We start from the raw sequence: 19,430 nt of genomic DNA on the forward strand, positions 1-19,430 counted from the left end.
TAAGTAAGTTTTGTCATGTAGATGCTGGTTTTCATTTTTAAATACCCTAGCCCCTTTCTCATCTTTTTACACACCTCTTTAAAAATACACTTGGTTGAATCACTGATTAGCAGTGCATGTTTACCTGGAAGTAAATTCTATTATGTTCAATTAAACTTACTCCCAGGATTGAAGCATCCAGACACCCAAAATATCGTATAGTGGAGAACTCTTAATCATACTGTTCGCAGAGGCTAACACATAGCTACATGTGATCTTGTGGGTCATAATCTAATTAAAATGTTTTAATTAATTTATTGCATTAATCTCACTAAACACATTGAAACTAATTCAATATGTCTGGATTCCATAGCATCCTTTTCAAGTTTTTATTCAAACAGTTGTTTAAGCGGATTCCACTGTACAAGCATCCATTATATATAAATTTTATGAGGCAAATTCTAATATATTTTCCAAATGCCAATCATTTTGTGAGAGTTAGTTTTGAAATTTTGGGTGTTTTGTAGATTATTGCAATTGAAAGCTTTGTGTCAGTGAATTGAAATTTAAATGAGTTGTCTTCCAAAAGCTAGGGATTATGAGATTCAGAGAGAACGGATTGAACTGGGACGCTGCATCGGTGAAGGGCAGTTTGGAGACGTTCATCAAGGAGTTTATATGACTCCGGTAAGGATTTTTTAATATTCTCACATGTTATGTTTCTTCCTTCTTACTATATTTTATTATCTAATGGAAAACCCTCATGTTTTATAAAATAGGTTGACTTAAATGCTAGTAAAACAAAGAAGGAAGATAGTCACAAATGGGAACTATCATGGGCCAATTTCTGTTCTAGTACCTAATGTGGAAAACCTTGTCTTATATGCTTCTGTATCACCCATGGAATGTAAGATCCTTGTGTGTCATGTGGATGCTATTGAGTCCATTTAATCTCTGCCCCACATTAATTTGCCCATGTAGATGGGCCCTGTGATTTTGAAGACCATACCATGGAAATCTATTGGTCACTTTTGGCATGACAGCACTCTTGGCCTCTGAACAGATCTTGCAAAGAAAACCCATGACAGGTTGCCATAAGTTGGAAATGACATGAAAGCACACAACAACAACAATGTTGAGCAACATGTGATAAGCTTAATTTTACAATGTGGGATTTCTGTCTTTATAGGAAAACCCTGCCATGGCAGTTGCAATCAAAACATGTAAAAACTGCACCTCAGACAGTGTGAGAGAGAAGTTCTTACAAGAAGCCTGTAAGTTGTTAAAACTCTTTGTTTTATTTATATATTAACAGTCTTCAACGAAGTAATTGTATTAACTTATTTCTGTTTCAGAATTAAATACTAATTATGACATCTTTCAAACTAAGAAATGTTGTTAGGGTGATACTCTGAATTTTCCAAGTGCCTGATGAGAATACAATATTTAAAACCTGGACATGATGAGATAGTTATGGAAATGGCATCAGAATACAATGGAATACAGAAAATGACAATTGTAATGCTCATAAATTTGAATGTGATGGTTTCAATGCCGATTACAGGCTTTTAGTCCAATTATCTGTTCAGAAAGTAAAAAAGTCTTTATTCTTCCATATAGGAGTCACACATACAAAACTCTGGCACTTGTGAATGTTATTTTTGTTAGTTGTGTTTGTTCTTGCAGCAATACATGTAATTACTATTCATATATTACTAATGTTGGCTCTGAGTAGTTGCATCACTGTCAGCATAAAGTTTATTATCACAAGCCTTTTCTTCAATCAAACCAATACCTATTTTTAACAAAGTAATTCATATTTCTTCTCACATCCTAAGTTCCTGTGGTATGTGTTATGCAACTTCAGGCTTTCCTTTTGCTCCTGATCACATCAACAGCTAAAGGTCCTTTTGGCTTGAGCCCTACTACATCGTTAGCCACAGTGCTACTTGCAGTTGTCCTCTGCTGTATCCCAGGAGCTCATTGAGTACCACCTAGCCTGGGAATTTCATCTTCTGACATTATCTCTTGTTTCATTTTGGATTGTCTCATCGTAGGGTTTCATGGTGAAAGATCTTCAAAGGGAGATGTACTATATCTCTCAGTGTAGTATTAACAAGGGTTAGTTACGGTATGACTGTGCTGTCTTTGAGAGATCCTCCTGCCAGTGTTACCCTCCACTGTGGCCCAGTAGCTATTTGGCACATTTAATTTGGGATCTCAACAAAAGCCTGTTTGACATGGGAAAAAGATGCTGCCAGCAACATGCCTGCCATCAGCTTAGCCTCGTACCCCACAGAAGCATGCAATGTTAACAACAACTACAGTACAAGTTGAGTGAACTTTATATCCTTTATTAAAGAAGTTCTTAATTTTTTGAAAAGTAATGGAACACCACTTAAAGAACCATGTCAACCAAACTATTTAGGATTTTTGTTATCCTTATAAATTATCTTTACAAATTATAATATAATACAATGAGAATGAAGAGATATCAAATCAGTATGCCTCAGAGTAGGTCACATTTTGATAACAGTTTTCCCCACACATTAACACAACTGAATTTTACAGTTTAGTTGCCATTTAAAACCCCAAGTTTTTTACTCGTCTAGCTTCAACCTTTGGCTTTGTATATTATAGTCTATTCAGTTGTTACCAGCAGAATTTCAAAGCTTTTTTTTTCACATTTTTCACACACATGTAGGAATAATCTAGGGCATGGCAGCCTCAGTTTAGTCACCTTAGCTTAGAGGCCAGTTCTGATTTATTCCAGGAACCATGTACAGTGTTCCCTCACTTATTGCAGGGGTTACGTTCTAGGACCACCCGCAAAAAGTGAAAATCCGCAAAGTAGGGACGCTATATTTGCCAGTGAGATTGTTGTTTACAATCTCACTGGCAAGTAACGTCTCTGTCCCATCCTCACCTCTCAAGCACACACATGCGTGCTCCTGCCGCTGCCGCTGCCGTATGAGACCAAAAAAAGCTGTTTCAGCCTCCTTTACTCTTCCTTCCTTCCTTCCTTCCTTCCTTCCTTCCTTCCTTCCTTCCTTCCTTCCTTCCTTCCTTCCTTCCTTCCTTCCTTAGGCTTCTCCTTAGGAAGGAACTAGAAAGAGGGATTTATAATATTATTTTATGGTTTATACTATTATTTTAGTGTTTATTCAAAAAACGCAAAAAACCGAGGGCACAAAAAGTGAACCGCGAAGTAGCGAGGGAACACTGTATTTGCCTTTTCAGCAGTTCACAGTATCCACAGAACTTTTCCCCAGCACAGCGTCTCAAATGGATCCACGTGGAAGTCTTCTGTTTTGACAGTTTATAGAATGTTTATTATATCCTTATGACCACAGCCCAATATAAAATATGAAAACAACAGAAAACCAAGAACTGCTTCCTACTGTGAAATTGAAAATTCTTTATATGAAAAGCACATTGAGGAAACTGTATTACAACCCTTACTTACAGTTGGGAAATATATGGTAGATTCAGCCTTATTTCTCTGGAATGTTGGAGAGAAAATCAATTTTGTTTAATTCTCATGAGATAATTTTGTAACCAAGAACAAAAAACTCAGTTAAATGAAGGTTATAGCAATTAAAACTCTTAACTATGCTAATCAAAAGAAATAAGTGAGTTTATATTTAGACACTAACTTCCCATTAGTGTTTCCATGTGGTTGAAAGTAGTTTTCCTAGTCTATTCTCTTCTAGGTCATTTTTTATCATATCTTAAATTTCAAATGTCTGGCATTTGAAGAATATTCGAATTTTGTAGAGGTGTGCGAAACAGCAGAAATCTGTTTTTTTTCACATGCCCCCCCATTATATTTTTGGGAAGATTCCAGTAGATTGGGGTGGGGCGTTCAGATTCGTAATTTGGGATTCAGAGCTCCGTTTCCATTTCAAGAAGAATCTTCTCAAAAACAGAAGGGGAGGGCACACCTGAAATTCAAAATGAAAATACAATGGGTTTCTGCCATTTCACACACCCCTAGACTGTTTTGCATTGCTTACAGATATTTTTTTGTAGCATTCCCGCTTCGAAGATAATAGAATTGGGTCATAACTCCTTTATAAACAATGTGAGGCACCTGCAGCAATGTACACACTAGTGATATGGGATGTATGACTCAGAGTCCATGATTCAGTTCTTGGGTTTGCAGCACTCCATCTGCTCTAGACCAAAGGCATTGAAAGGCTAATAGCCAGCACAGAGGATTATGATGAATATCTTCGAAGAGGACAAGGGAATGATTTTACTTGATTTCTTCAAGCATTAGACAACATTAAACAGTGACAACTACATTTCATCTTTCCGGAAACTTCAAGAAACCATCTGTAAGAAAAGACCACAGAAACAGCTGAATGCAAGCCAGTTTAGTGCATGATTCTATATTACTTTGGAACTATCACAGGGTCTTGAACTACTGGTGTAGTCATTGGTGCCACATCCTCCTTTTGATCTGGTGCCCTCAGATTTTCACTTTCTCAGTCAGATGAAAGAAAATCTTCAGGGACAGTGCTTCGATGATGTATGCAAAGTGGAAGATGCTATCAGATATTGGAACATGGAGTACATGAAATAATTTTTCTAAAGTGGAATTGAGGAGCAGGTTCAGAGGTGCCAGAAATGCACCATCACTGGAGATTTTGAATAGTACCATGTTATAGACAAAGTGTTACTTTACAGGGTTGTTGTGTGTTTTCCGGGCTGTATGGCCATGTTCCAGAAGCATTCTCTCCTGACGTTTCACCCATATCTATGGCAGGCATCCTCAGAGGTTGTACTGTGCTTACTACTAATTATATTTTGCCTTTTTGCCCTGGATATTTAAATACTTGGTGTGTCACTATGGGTAATAATAAAATTTGCTTTCAGAATTCATTTTATTGAAAAGCTGGTTTTCAGTCCTTTGGTGAATATATCAGAAGCAGCAAAAGCTATTGATCACAGACATCCATATTTTAGGATGTCTGCTGCACATACACCATGTTGTAAACTGTATGTATCTGGTATTCTGACCACATATTTGAATGCTTTTACCATGTTATTAGAGGTGTAATGTTAGATGGTTTTTCATGCTGCTTATTTTGGATATGAAGATATTGCAGTACTCAGTAACAATAAATCCCTGAAAAGAATAATACAGCCTTCTCACCTTCCAATGTATAATTTTGCAACTCTTTAAAATGTAGGAGTGCACTTTACTCGTAAACCGCGAGTAGTGATAAAACAATTTAAATTGAATAATAGCACACATCGTTTGTAACAACTAAAAAAACACAAGGTGCCAACATAAACCCACTGCTTTTATATATGATAGTGGAATCCTTTGGTGCATGTTGTAAGATAAAAGTCTGTTATTCTGCATTTAGTTACAAAATGCTAGTTCTTCCTCAGCATGAGTAAATAGATGCATATTTTATTATGTACAATGCTATTGTACTGCTGAAATTGATCATAGGATAATTATATCCAAAAAATAAGGTTTGATTCATAGTAAAGCTCTGAAAGATTTCCTTATGGATACCATATGCAAGTCAGTATTTGTGTTATATCCCTGCTACATCATTATGCATCTGTCTGACTAGTCAACCGTTTTGCTCCTTTTAATACGAGGAATAAATAGCTGAATTATTCATAACTGCTATGTCTAGATTAGGAGTTCTGGGTTGCAGCACAGCTCTCTGGTTCCACCTCCATAATATTATTTTTCAATGTTTTTTCAACTTACAGGGAGATTGAAATTGTATTATACTGTATGGATAGTTTAGTCCTGTTAATATATATTACACTTACTAAATACTTACATGGTTGTTTACACAGTTGTAGCATTAGCTGGTCTTCTGTGCATAATTAGGTGTGGATGTCAAAAGTAACTGATAAGAAGGGAGTCTGATCTTTGAAGCAAATGTTTGAAGTGAACATCACATAGCAGATCCATATCATGAGCTGATTCACACCCTGCCACTTCGATCAGCCCTTTCAATCCTTAGATGCAATGTGAGCTGGATCGTGCAAGATAACCTGCTACATCCTCAGCAATGTGGATACTGGATTGTATTATATGCTTCTGACTATTCTGATTTTGTCTTGTGGGATTTTCACTTTTCAGATCAAAGTGTGTCTCTTTCTTTCCCTCTATTAGTAACCATGCGCCAGTTTGACCACCCGCACATTGTCAAGCTGATTGGTGTCATCACAGAAAACCCGGTCTGGATCATTATGGAGCTCTGTACTCTAGGAGAGGTAGGATCAATTAATGAGCACATTTTGTTAATCAAAGCTTCATAAGATGCCAGGGAGGACTGTTTGTTTTGTCGCCCATGCATTTTGTTTGTGTGTTGGTCTTCAAGGCAGTCATCAATAGTCTCCAGCTGCAGAACCAATGCATTCAGATTCAGCCCTGAAGTAATTTGGCATAATGTCATTAATGATGAGAGATTTGCAGAGGTTTGCCTTGATGGTGATTTGAATCATAATCCTCAATGGGAGAATTGAAACTGAACATAAATTATGGCTTTTGCACACACTGCATAGGACAGAAGTACTGATGAGAAGCAGGTTAAATCTTGTTGCCTTTGTAGGAGAACTGTTCCTTGTCAACCTGTGTTAGCAGGGCTATAAATTTACAATAGTTAGTTGAGCTAGAATGAATTTAACACGTCACTGATTGTACAGCTATATTTGAAATTCTACAATTGTCCCTTTAATGCTGTTTTTGATTACTCTCATTAAACTGCTTTGTTCATTTCACAAAAATGCTTTGGTTCATGTGGCATGTTCCCCCCCCCCCCCCCAAATGGAATGGTTACCATATGTGCCGATGCTTTTGAGCCGACAAATTATGTTGTCATGGTGGAGATAGCCAGCTGAGTGTCACAAGACATAGCTTTATCTTCAGCATTAGCCAGGAGAAATGTTTTTGGTTTCAGAATTAGGTGGAAAAGACTCCTCTTACTAGTGACCTCCTGGTCTGTTCATATATTTGCCACACAGAAACAGAGAAGTTGGGAAATTGTTACAGGGTTCATCTTGATGGACGATTCATTCTGGGCTGGGCTAATGGGAGGTCAGGTCCATCAGTATCTGTGTTCCTTTCTCTGCTTTAAGGAAACGAGTAAAGGTCAAGCAGCAGCAAGGAGAATGAATAATACCAGGCAGCGAGGCCATAAGATCCAAAGGACACATTTTTTAGAACAGACAGACAATAAGCTTATGCTCTCCTTTCTGTGAAAAAGGAAAGACATGTTCTGCCTGTTATCTTCTAGAATACAGCACATTGAAATACTTACTTCGACAAGAGGAGCTCTGCAGGCACTGTTTGGCACAGGGTTCAAATCATTTTTTTTTAAAAAATACCCTTTAACCTGTATTTGTTGCTCATGTGAAAATAACTGCAGCTATTATGTGTTTGATCTGAACAGTGGTGTGCATATAAGCACCTTGGTTTGAAAATTATTTATCATCCCTTCTCATAACAAACTCCAGCTGCATATCATACCATTAATGTTGCCCAAATGGCTGCCATTGAAATAATGGTATTATCTTTGGTGGTGGTGGTGGTGGTGGTGGTGGTGTGGGGGGAGAGTGAAGACAAAAGGGACAAAACAAACCAGTTAGTACCAAACCTAGTTAGTAGGTACAAAATGTCAAAGGTTCATGGAAGGTGGAATAGTTATAATCATAGAATCATAGATTTGGAAGAGACCTCATGGGCCATCTAGTCCAACCCCCTGCCAAGAAGCAGGAAAATGACATTCAAAGCACCCTCGACTGATGGCCATCCAGCCTCTACTTAAAAGCCTCCAAAGAAGGATCCCCCACCACACTCCGAGGCACAGAGTTCCAGTGCCGAACAGCTCTCACAGTTAGGATGTTCTTCCTAATGTTCAGGTGGAATCTCCTTTCCTGCAGTTTGAAGCCATTGTTCCACGTCCTAGTCTCCAAGGCAGCAGAAAACTAACTTGCTCCCTCCTCCCTATAACTTCCTCTCACATATTTATACATGGCTATCGTGTCTCCTTTCAGCCTTCTCTTCTGTAGGCTAAACATGCCCAGCTCTTTAAGCTCCTCATAGGGCTTGTTCTCCAGACCCTTGATCATTTTAGTCGCCTTCCTCTGGACACTTTCCAGCTTGTCAACATTACCCTTCAATTGCGGTGCCCAGAATTAGACACAATATTCCAGGTGTGGTCTGACCAAGGCAGAATAGAGGGGTCGCATGACTTCCCTGGATTTAGACACTATACTCCTATTTATGCAGGCCAAAATCCAATTGACTTTTTTTTGCCACCTCATCACATTGTAGGCTCATGTTTAACTTGTTGTCCACAAGGACTCTAAGATCACACATACTGTTGTCGAGCCAGGTGTCCCCTAATTGGAGAAGTGTGAACTGAGTTGATTCTCCAGTGAATAGCCATAGCTGACCCAGAATCCTAAATAATCTGTGCACTGCAAGCTTTATAGGGGTCCCACTTGAATTTGTATTTGGTTTTCTATGTCAGTATTTGGTCTGACCTTTTTCTCTTTCCTTTATTCATTAAGCTGAGATCATTTTTGCAAGTAAGAAAATACAGCTTGGATCTGGCATCTTTGATACTGTATGCTTATCAACTTAGCACAGCACTTGCATACCTGGAGAGCAAACGATTTGTACATAGGTAAGTCAATCAATAGAGTATATAGAATTTTATTTTAAATATACTCGAAGTGTACATATAGTTGTTAGTTTCAACTGTGTTGGGTGCTAGATATAATGGTTAAAGGATAGGTTTTCAATTTAAAACTTCACTCTCATATTGCCCAGGCTGATATAATGTATCTTGTGTTTTAATACAAGAATTAACATATAGGAAAACCCACACATTATACCATGTAACACAATTTTTGTTCCTGGTTTAGAAATGTCATTTCCTTATTGGTTCTATCATAAAAACATGGGAAAGTTTGTTAAACTGCAAAAACTTAGTCTTTGCAGTACATCCTGCTGCACATTTTGCTGTAGTTTTTCAATGACTATCTCATTGAGTTTCAATCAATTCAATAAAGTTTGTGGCAGCCCCAAAAATGAAGTTTCTAGAGTAGAACAACTACTTTCATAGTAGCTACCACAAAATGAAATGGGAATAACACTTTCAAACAAGGATCAGAAAGTATTTCAAATTTTGTTACCAAGTGTTATTCATGTACTTGCATCATTATCCTTTCCTTTATGAGTGTTATTTGTTTTGTTGAGAATCCAGTTTACTGAAGAGACTTGGCGAAGAGTGACACCTGCTGGGCTGCTGCCTTAATGTTTGTAAAAAAATAGTTGTAGTGACTCGGAAAACACATTTAGGATATCTTCTAATGCTTTGCAAATCTCAGTTATAGAACACCCATAATCTTCAAACTTAAGACTTCAAACAGAGATTTTCTTACATAAAGAATAATAAGAATGTTAAGCTTACTATTTATGGTTTTGTTGTCAATAAATTGTGATTCATTGGATAGAAACAGGCATTTGTGAAAATGAAGATAATTTTGCATTAAATATACATTGTAAAAGGTGGAATTTACACATCATTTTTTCAATGTTCATAGAATTGTAGTTGGAAAAGACCATCAAATCCAACCCTGTTCTATATTGCAGGAATACACAAAGCATTCCTGACAGATGGTCATCCAGTCTCTGTTTAAAAATAATCCCAGACTCCATTATACTTTGAAGCAGCATATGCCATTATCAAACTGCTCTTACTATCAGGAAGTTCTGCCTAAAATTTAGTGGAATACATATATTATCTTATAATATAGTATCTGAGGCTGAAATAGCTTGCTTAATGAACTTGCCTTTGAGTTCATAGGCGGTAAAATGTAAATGGACATGTTCCTGATTTGTAGCTTGTAAGACAAGGAAGCTGTCCCCCTCCAGCTGTTTTTTTGTACTATTGTTGTAGTTTTAAAAACATATTCCTTGCATTGCTGTGTTTTTGTGCAAACTGTTGAATGCTTGCTCAGGGTTGATAGGGAAGCTCTAATTTATATAGCTGATAATCATATGAGCAATTGAAAGCTGAAAGTTCCTGTACTTCAACAAATGTCTGCTCTTGCTAGGAAGACATCCTTTTTAGTGGGAATGTAAATTTTTTGTGCTTTGTCTCCAAGATTCCATAGGAAATAGACTATTTGTCAGCACTCATAAATATGTTTAAGAAGCTAACCTCTTGCAGTGAAGCAAAATCGCTAAACAAGTACCATGGTTTGAAAGTGCGATTAACACTTTACATAGAAGTGCCCTTGGTGTTTAATTATTTTTAATTGTAAGGGTTTTGGTTACACATAGAGACCTTTGCATGACACACTAGAGTGCCCGCGAGTTGGAATATTAAGCAGATAAGCATTGGCTTGTCCTCATATTAGGCTTTATCTATAAACCCAAACAGACTTTAGTGTAATACAGGGGTGTGCAACCTATGGATCTTCCATTTATTAGTGCAGTCCTAGCAATAATGGATGAATGGTGAGAGTTTATGGAAGTTACAATCTACAGCATCTGGAGTGTCACAGACAGTTGGCCACATACAATATTTTGTGGTATTTAATATACTTTTCCTCTTTTCCAAAAGCTGAAAAAAGTTAGAATTTGGAGGAGTATTAAAAACTTGGTTGTCAAATGTAGCCTTGATTCTAGTTGTCAGTGTTCTTGTGATGTTTTAAACCCTCAAAGGAAATAATTTTTTTTGTCCTCTCACAGGGATATTGCTGCTAGAAATGTGCTGGTGTCTTCCACAGACTGTGTGAAATTAGGTGACTTTGGTTTGTCCCGATACATGGAAGATAGTACATACTATAAAGGTAAAGCAATGTGACATTCCCAAAGCCTATTGGGCAATAGGATAACTATTGTGCCAGTGGTACTGCCCCCCCCCCCCCCCAATTTGTTTGCCAGAATCCTGTACTGTCTCCACATACCTCCATTTCCCTTTGCACTCTCTCTCAAAATTATGACAGGGAGTGATGGATGCCACTTTGAGGAACATTGACATTTTGAGAATGCAATGAGAAACAGGTATTTGGACTTTGGAGAGGAATTGGGCTTAGTCTCTACATAGCTGATCATACCTGCAACAAATTAGTGAAGCGTGAGTCACTAGAAGGAGATGATAGCTGCCAAATATATTTCACTGTCTCTTTGAAAGCATTATCTTTCCTTAGACTAGTTCACATGGTTTCTCACTATTCATGGTGAAGGAACTGTACTAATACATTCTGGTCTCTTTTGGTATCTTTACTATGTATAAAATAGTCATCTCTAGCTCCTGTCCAAAACTTGATGAAAAATGAACTTTGCAATTTGAAATAATGTTTCTACCAGAGATATTGAATGCTACAAAGGCCTTCTATAAGCCATTTACAATAGGGCAAAGTGCGAAAGTGGAGTAGGAGTACAAGAGAAGGACAGTGTAATCAGTACAGTATGGCTATATAGGTTTTTCAGCCCTGCTGTTAGTTATTCTAACAATAATGGTGGAAAAAGCCAATTTCCTCTGTCTTTGTCTTTGGCTTTTTGCCCCACAAAATCTCTGTAGCACTGATTCGCCCTTCCTAAATGTGGCACATAATAAAAAAATGCATAGGGCCAGTAAGATTCTAACTTGTGAGTTTTTGAAGAGTATCAGATGAGTATGAAAAACAGGTGGCAAATTGTCATCGTCTTTACCCTTTAGCTTCCAAAGGAAAATTGCCCATCAAGTGGATGGCACCAGAGTCCATCAACTTCCGACGTTTTACCTCAGCCAGTGACGTCTGGATGTTTGGTAAGCAATTATCATTTTTCTGGTGAAAAGGGTTGTAGTCTTTTGCCATTATTTATTTTACATTTACAAATTCCACATCACTCTGAGAAAGTGGATGGAGAGTTTGTAATTGTGCAGGGATTTTGAGATACCATGCATGTTTATGGGTGTGACGCAAAGACACCAGTTGCGCCTTCTGCTTCATCAGCTGGTCCATGTTTACATCTGCAAAATAGATCTAGCTACTGCTGTGTACAATTTCTCCACATTGGAACACAGTAATACTTTGTAAGTGAGTCTGATCATGAAACTTTTGTTTGTCTGGAATGTAGTGGCCTGTCTATGTGGGGAGTTCTTTGTATTTTACTTATTTTGGAATAGCTGCACATGTCAGCTTGCCTTTGGGTGGTATATAGAGAGCTGGTGTTTGATCTTTAAAACACTAGATTGCTTGGATGTTAATTATCTCAACCAGGCTCTTCTCCCAAATGATCCCTACAGCACTTATGAGGATGCATTGCTTTGGGTTCCATTTAAGATAGTTCTCTGTCAAGACTCAGATGATTCTCTACTAAGAGTGGTTTGTTCGGTGTAGCCCTTATTGGGTTTTTGTAGGACACCTAAGTCTGATTTTAATCAAAATTTTGATGTTTGGAGATAGTCTGCCTCCCTTTCTTTTAGATATTGTGCAATTGATTTAATTATTTTATTAGAGGCTGTCTCTGTTGTTTTGGTTTATAAACCTGTATGGTATTTTATGGATAGTAGCGCCAGATTTTATTCCTGCCTTGTCCTCTCATCTACATTTTGCCATCGGAACTATTGGTTTTTTTAGTCATACTTAACTTGTGACCTAGTAGAGGAGGTAGATCTATAATGATCAAACTGAGAAGAAACCAAGTTAATATTGGTTTTAGTCTATGGTGTCTAGTAAAGGAAAAGTACTGCATAAGCAGACTAATGTCTTCATCCTTTGGTGTTCATAAATGCCACTCTCTGCTGCAGTTCGGGCATTCTTTCTCCAGTAATATTCCTTTTTTAAAATTAGGGTGTAAGAAGAGCATTTGCGCATAAAGCTTCAGCTGCTTTAACAGTTCTCCAGGGGATTTTGCTGGATTACACATGTTAGCTTAGTTTCAATTGAAAATACTTTGTCTGTTAATAACCTTTTGTGTTGTTTGTTAAAATTTAACCTCAGACTAAAATGTTGTCAAAAGTTGTCAACGAGTAAGAACAAGCCTCAGGGAATTAGGGAATGATTTTATCATGATGAATTGGAAAATTGAGCTAGTAGATTGATCTATTCAACCTTGGGTTGAATGCTATGAAAGGGCCTGTTATAATATTTAGGGCACACTTGTTTTGTCTTGTTCATGAAAGACGTATTCATTTCTGTTGTTGCGAAATGATATTTTAAATAAAGCATTGGATATATCTCTTTTTTGCTACTAGTGAGTATGTTTATAAATGAAGTTTCTGTTCCACATTATTCCAGTATCTCAACAAATCCAAAGCAAAATTGATTCTGCCATTAGAATCACCTTTTCCCTCCTAGCATATATCAAAAGTTTTGGACAAAAATATCCTTAATTTTGACAATCAGCCATGCTAACAGACCTATGGTGTACAGTTGCTCAAAGCGGTTTATTAATGCTAGATGATCGAATTACCCATCTATTTGCCTGTCTATTTATTTATCTGATGAATGGCATGATTTTAATTTAATGTAATATTTTAAAATGTTTAATATGTATTAATTTTTAATTCAAATATGTTAAGCTTATGTATTGTATGTGTTTATAAGGCATTGAATAATTGCCATATCTAAGCCGCCTTGTGTCCCCTTCGGGGTAGAGAAAGGCAGGGTATAAATAGGGTAAATTAATAAATGTAAGAAACTTTATTAACAGACTGTTTAGTCCTGATACTTTGTTTCATTCTTGGCATTTTCTAAAACATTTTACTCTTTTTTTAAAAAAAAAAATTCCCAGGTGTATGTATGTGGGAAATATTAATGCATGGGATAAAGCCCTTTCAGGGTGTGAAGAACAATGACGTGATTGGCCGGATTGAAAATGGTGAGAGGTTACCGATGCCTCCCAACTGCCCTCCCACTCTCTACAGCCTTATGACCAAATGTTGGGCATATGACCCCAGCCGGCGGCCGAGATTTACGGAACTTAAAGCTCAGCTCAAGTAAGTACCCACTTCTTGCATGTTCACATCTGATGTTTCGTGCTGATGTTTCGTGCTTTCTCTAACCAAAAAAAAGTATTTTGGAGGATTGTTTTCATGAGAGTTGGAGATGTGATGCTATTCTCAAGCAAACCAGATTTTTATAAAATGACGATGACTCTTGGAATATCACAATCTAAAATTAAGACTATAAAAATAAACCATCTTGGACTAAGAAAGATCTGATTCCAACAATAACACGATTATGACTGTTTTGCTTCATAATTTTCATCAATGCATGCTGTATAAGTAAGGATCATTGAATTCCTGCCATATTTCTGAACAAAATATTCTGTTTTGATTTCCTGTTTCTTTTTTCTGCACACATCCCCAAACCCTTATATGCTGCCCAACTGGCTTGTTTTCACTGGTTGATAACTATTAATAACTTTTGTAGGCAATGCAGTCATTTTATTTAAATTAGACCAACAAGGTAGTATAGTCTACAAAAATTGGTATGCATACTGTTTCTTATAATATGTTTAATGAAATATGCCTTGCTCCACATATCTGCCTGATACACCTAAAATTATAGAAAAACATGGATATTGTCAGAAAACCCGAATAGATGCACACTCGTAGAGATGGACTAAAAGAGATTCTGGAATGTCTGCTGTTATATTTTGAAAAAGCACTGATGATTTCCTCCCTCTGCAAATAGTTTATATTTCTTTCCTAATCTGCTGGACTCACTTTCACTTCTTAAAGGCCAAGTCAGCCCTTTTAGTTGGAAAGGCTGAAATTTTTATTTTGATGATACAACTTTTGAGAAAGTACAGCACATTTCAAACTTTATAGTCCCATTCGCTTGCAAAATCCCACTGTTTCTTGGTTGTTTAAAATATTTTCTCTTATGCATTTTCTTTTCATTAATACTTTCCTGAATGGAAGAATGATTGCTTGCTGTATTCATGTATCTTTAGGTGCCTCAGTGGAGCAGCAGAATAATGAACAATATTATAAATATGTTGTTATATTAGAATATGATAAGATAAAACATTTAGAAAAGCTTTGTGAGCAGATAGGTCTTTTCCTAAGGCAGGGAGATGCTTCTGTGCGCTTAACATGTTTGGGCTTCTGATTTTGGAAGAGCAGCAAAAGGTGAGGAGCTGAACAGTCATTTTAAACTTCTCAGCTTTTCCCTGCCTGCAGGGACACTTTTATGGGGAAAAGCCTTTGATGTTTTGCACACACAATGTCCTCTTCCAATGGAAGCAACATAACAATGGATTAGCTGTTCTCTCGCCTTCTCTCAGATGGATCTGGTGATAGAAAGATATGCTAGGAATTATCAAATTTAAGGAGAGATGAGATCATATTGTAAATAAGCCCAGTCTCTAACTTGGTTATGGCATTCAGAAGCAACTCAAGTTGCTCCTGACATGAAAAAAATGGCATTCAACTAAACCACTGATCACAACTTAAAGTGGATCATTCAAAATACATCATCCCAACTACCAATTTCCTCTCTCCCCCTTCATCTGTTTTATTTTAAATGGGATTGGTTCTGCCTTCCCAGCTTTACAACTCACAAGAAGCTTTATTGCATTAAAAATAATCTTAAAAATATAATAAATCATGAAGGTAGTAGAAGAGGTTTTAAATACCTATGATGTAGACAGATCTTCAGTAGTGATAAGGTAATATTACTGTACTCGTGCATAAGCTTAAACATTTTAGTCCAAAAAACAACCCCAAAAAAACTGGATCAACTTAACCATAAGGTAATGTAAGTCTATTCAGAGAATAGAATTGTTCCTTTTTTAAATGAAAGTTTATTCTACTCCTTTATTTTTAAAGGAATCATCCTGTTCTCAGAATGATGGAAAGCCTCTTTGAATGCCTGGACAGGAAAATGGTGGCTGGTCCTCTGAGTTGATACTGGTACTTTCCCCTCAATTTACTCTTGGGTTAAATAAAAATCCATAATTCTGATCTCCATACTTCAGGAAACTCAAATTCAAAGATTCCATAGGATGCTAGAGTTGAATAATAGTGCTATAACTTTGAGGTGTCAAGGGTCCCTAGCATTTCATTGCCCTTTTGCCATCGGAAGTACATTTGGAAGAATTGTAATTAATTATTTCATCCTTAGATTAAAAAAGGAAACTATGAATATCACTTTATAAAATATAAAATGTGGATTATGAGAAATATTTAGCCAAGAAATTTATGTCTCGGCTGTAATCTAGATTAATCTGAAAGAGTTTACTCAAATCCAGCTCGGCTGTTTTGCCCTATCACACCAATCTGAAAAACAATGGGAAGATTTCAAAGAGAACTGAAATATGATTCCATTTGAGACCGAGAATGCATTGTGAGGTTAGCTAGAATAGTGAATATCTACACATTTCTAGGGAAATGCATTTTATGCCTCCAAGCAGCTTTAAGATCTGGCAAGAGGCAAGCTGCATGACAAAACATGCCCTTGACTAATTTACTGACATACTGACTTACTCCGCTACAAATAATGTTCCGTTTGGGAAAATATGGCTCAATCCGACTTCTGTGACCTTCTGTGAATTTGAGTATTAAAATATGAGGAGTGTCTCAAAGCAGCTGTATAAAGTTTAGTCAAAAATATCTCAAGACATTGTACTGTTCCCATCTATGGACTGACCCTTCCAGCAGCCAAACAAAGACAGTTTTATGTGTTATTTTTAATCCTTCGCTTTGAGCAGATTCAAACTTCTCACAAGCCCTCTTTAGGCATTCTTCAAAAAGTCTTTTGCTGATAGCATGGAGGGACCTGGGGATGCATGCCCCAGGCCTATCTTGTTCAAGTGAAGTCTACAAGAAAGAAGCAATCATGATCAATCAGAGTTCTTATTTATATGGAACAGCACAAGATAGGCACTTCGCCTTCATGCAATGCAAATGATGCATATCCTCAGCTTCCTCCATGTGTTCAATTTTATTTATTTCATGTCAAAAGCATTGCATAATAAATAAGTTTAAAAGTGATAAAATAAAGGAACACAAACAGCTAAATAGATTTGGACCAAAAGCGGGCAACAGCAATCAAATTGTCCGTAGCTTTAAACAACTCCTCCTCCGTGCATGAGGCAGGGCATTGTGGGCAAGCATACATATGAGGAATTGTTTGTTCAGCTCCACAGTCACACAAGGTGGAAGATTCCTCCAGGTAGTGCCATCTTGCCAGGTTGTCTTTTGATCTGCCCACTCCGCATCTCAGTCTATTTAGGGACTTCCAAGTTGCCCATTCTTGGTTTGCCCCTGGAGGCAGACCCTCATGAGAGGCCATCCAGTTGGAATTGCCTGGTTTAGCTGCCCAGAGGGACACCCTTGCTGTTGCTGGGGGAACATCAAGAGGAGTGGTGGTTCTCATGAAGCCCTTCCTTGATTTGAGTCTGGTGGGAGGAGGCTGATAGTCATGCAATGTGTTCAATCATTCTATCTCACACACACTTTCTTTATTGATTCCTAGAAAAGGCTACATTTTAACTAATCAGGATTTCAGGACAGGGATTTGAAAAGCTTGTTCAAAGTCACAAAGTGTTCTTGAACATGTGCAAAATATTTTCTGCTTACAGCTGAAAAGTATAGGTAACCTCTAGACATTATTACAAACTTACTGCACAGCACCATTTAAGAAAAGACCCCTATGGCAAAGAAGCAGGGAGTACACTTAAAGCTAAGGCCTACTTTGGATAGGTTTATTGAGAATGAATTTTCTGCCCTCCTGTCTAGCTTCTCAGCTTAATGACAGCCTTAGGCTCATGATCCACTAGTTCTCAATCTTTGGGAAGCCTGTCTTAAAAGTAAGACTGTTTTACAGCTTCTCTCCAATTGGAAAATAATTTCAAAACTCCATTGCTCCCAAATCAGTTTTGGAGGAAGAAGGGCAGAATGCATGTTAGCATCTTTTAAAGACATGCACCGGAAAAGCACAGCTTCTCATAAAGAAACAGGAAAAACCTAAATTTGAAAATGAAAAATAACATGCATTCTTGCTGCATCTGTTTAGACTTAATTTTTCCAAGGGAAATGTCAGCGACATCATGGCGATGTGCAGAGATAAATGGCCAGGCATGTGGCTAAGAATGCAGGATTCCCTTTTAGCTGGCAGCAAGTAGGCGTTCTTGGGACTATGTCATGACTATGCCTGTAGTCTCTCCCACTATTTGTGGCTTTTTAGACACAACAGCTCATACTTCTTCTGCCACTCCCCAGGTTCTGTCTCATATTTTAAACAGCAGTAGTCTTGAAAAACAAATAGTGTGCACAGTTTGAATAATTTCTTGTGGTTTGCTGTTGTATGTAGCTTATAGATGGCATGAATTGGCTCAAAGCTCCCATTTCTGTCATTTGCTATGTATATTTCTTTATAAAAACTACACAACAAAAAGACTGAAAAAAGTTTTGACACATGTATGGCTTTTTTCCATTGGAGTACCCTTTTGTCCCAACCAATGTAACATTCTGGAGAAAAAATGCTACCTGACATTTTTGCACCTCATAATGAATAATTGGCATTGACAATGCCAGAAATACAGCTTAATGGTCTAACATTAGAAAATGTTGACCATTTCCGCTCCCTTGGCAGCCACCTCTCCACAAAAGTCAACATTGATGCTGAAACACAACACTGCTTGAGCTCTGCGAGTGCAGCATTTCTCTGAATGAAGCAGAAAGTGTTTGAGGATCGGGATATCTGTAGGGATATCAAGGTGCTTGTTTATAAAGCTATTGTCCTCCCAACCCTACTATACACCTGTGAAACATGGACTGTCTACAGACGTCACACTCAACTTTTGGAAAAATTTCATCAGCGTTGCCTCCGAAAAATTCTGCAAATCTCTTGGAAAGACAGGCAGACAAATGTCAGCAGGCTGGAAGAAGCAAAGACCACCAGCATTGAAGCAATGCTCCCATGTCATCAACTCTGTTGGACTGGCCACGTTGTCCGAATGCCCAGTCACCGTCTTCCAAAGCAGTTGCTATATACCCAACTTAAGAACGGGAAATGTAATGTTAGTGGACAGGAAAAGAGATTTAAAGATGGGCTTAAGGGCAATCTTAAGAACTGTGTCATAGACACTGAGAACTGGGAAGCCCTGGCCCTTGAGCGCTTTAATTGAAGGTCAGCTGTGACCAGCAATGCTGCAGAATTCAAAGGGGCACAAATGGAGGGCGGAAGGGAAAAACGTGCCAAGAGGAAGGCGCATCAAGCCAACCCTGACTGGGAACGCCTTCTGTCTGGGTGCCATACACTGAACTAGTTGCAGTTTCTGGACACTTTTTAAGGACTGTCCTGTGTAGAGCAAATTGTAGTAGTCCAAACGGAATGTAATCAGTGTGTGTACTACTGTGGCCAAGTTGTGTAGTAGTCGGTAAGCTGACCCCATTGAAGGAACATTGAAACACTTATCTGGCCAGAAAATATTGAGACTTTGCTCAGTGGTGTTT

The 19,430-nt window shown here is 37.7% G+C and overlaps 1 protein-coding gene across 9 annotated transcripts in view; it reads left to right on the forward strand.

The window, feature by feature from the left end:
- ptk2 (protein tyrosine kinase 2) overlaps positions 1-19,430 on the forward strand; it is a 261,873-nt gene that overhangs the window by 197,727 nt on the left and 44,716 nt on the right. For all 9 annotated transcript variants that reach the window (XM_062979966.1, XM_062979967.1, XM_062979962.1 and 6 more), the window contains 7 exons: positions 569-666; positions 1,169-1,253; positions 6,131-6,231; positions 8,533-8,648; positions 10,724-10,824; positions 11,697-11,786; positions 13,757-13,961. In XM_062979966.1, coding sequence (XP_062836036.1) covers positions 569-666; positions 1,169-1,253; positions 6,131-6,231; positions 8,533-8,648; positions 10,724-10,824; positions 11,697-11,786; positions 13,757-13,961 — 796 coding nt within the window. The remainder of the gene's footprint in view (positions 1-568; positions 667-1,168; positions 1,254-6,130; positions 6,232-8,532; positions 8,649-10,723; positions 10,825-11,696; positions 11,787-13,756; positions 13,962-19,430) is intronic.

This window comes from Anolis carolinensis, chromosome 4, assembly GCF_035594765.1.
Source record: "Anolis carolinensis isolate JA03-04 chromosome 4, rAnoCar3.1.pri, whole genome shotgun sequence".
NCBI lineage: Eukaryota > Metazoa > Chordata > Lepidosauria > Squamata > Dactyloidae > Anolis > Anolis carolinensis.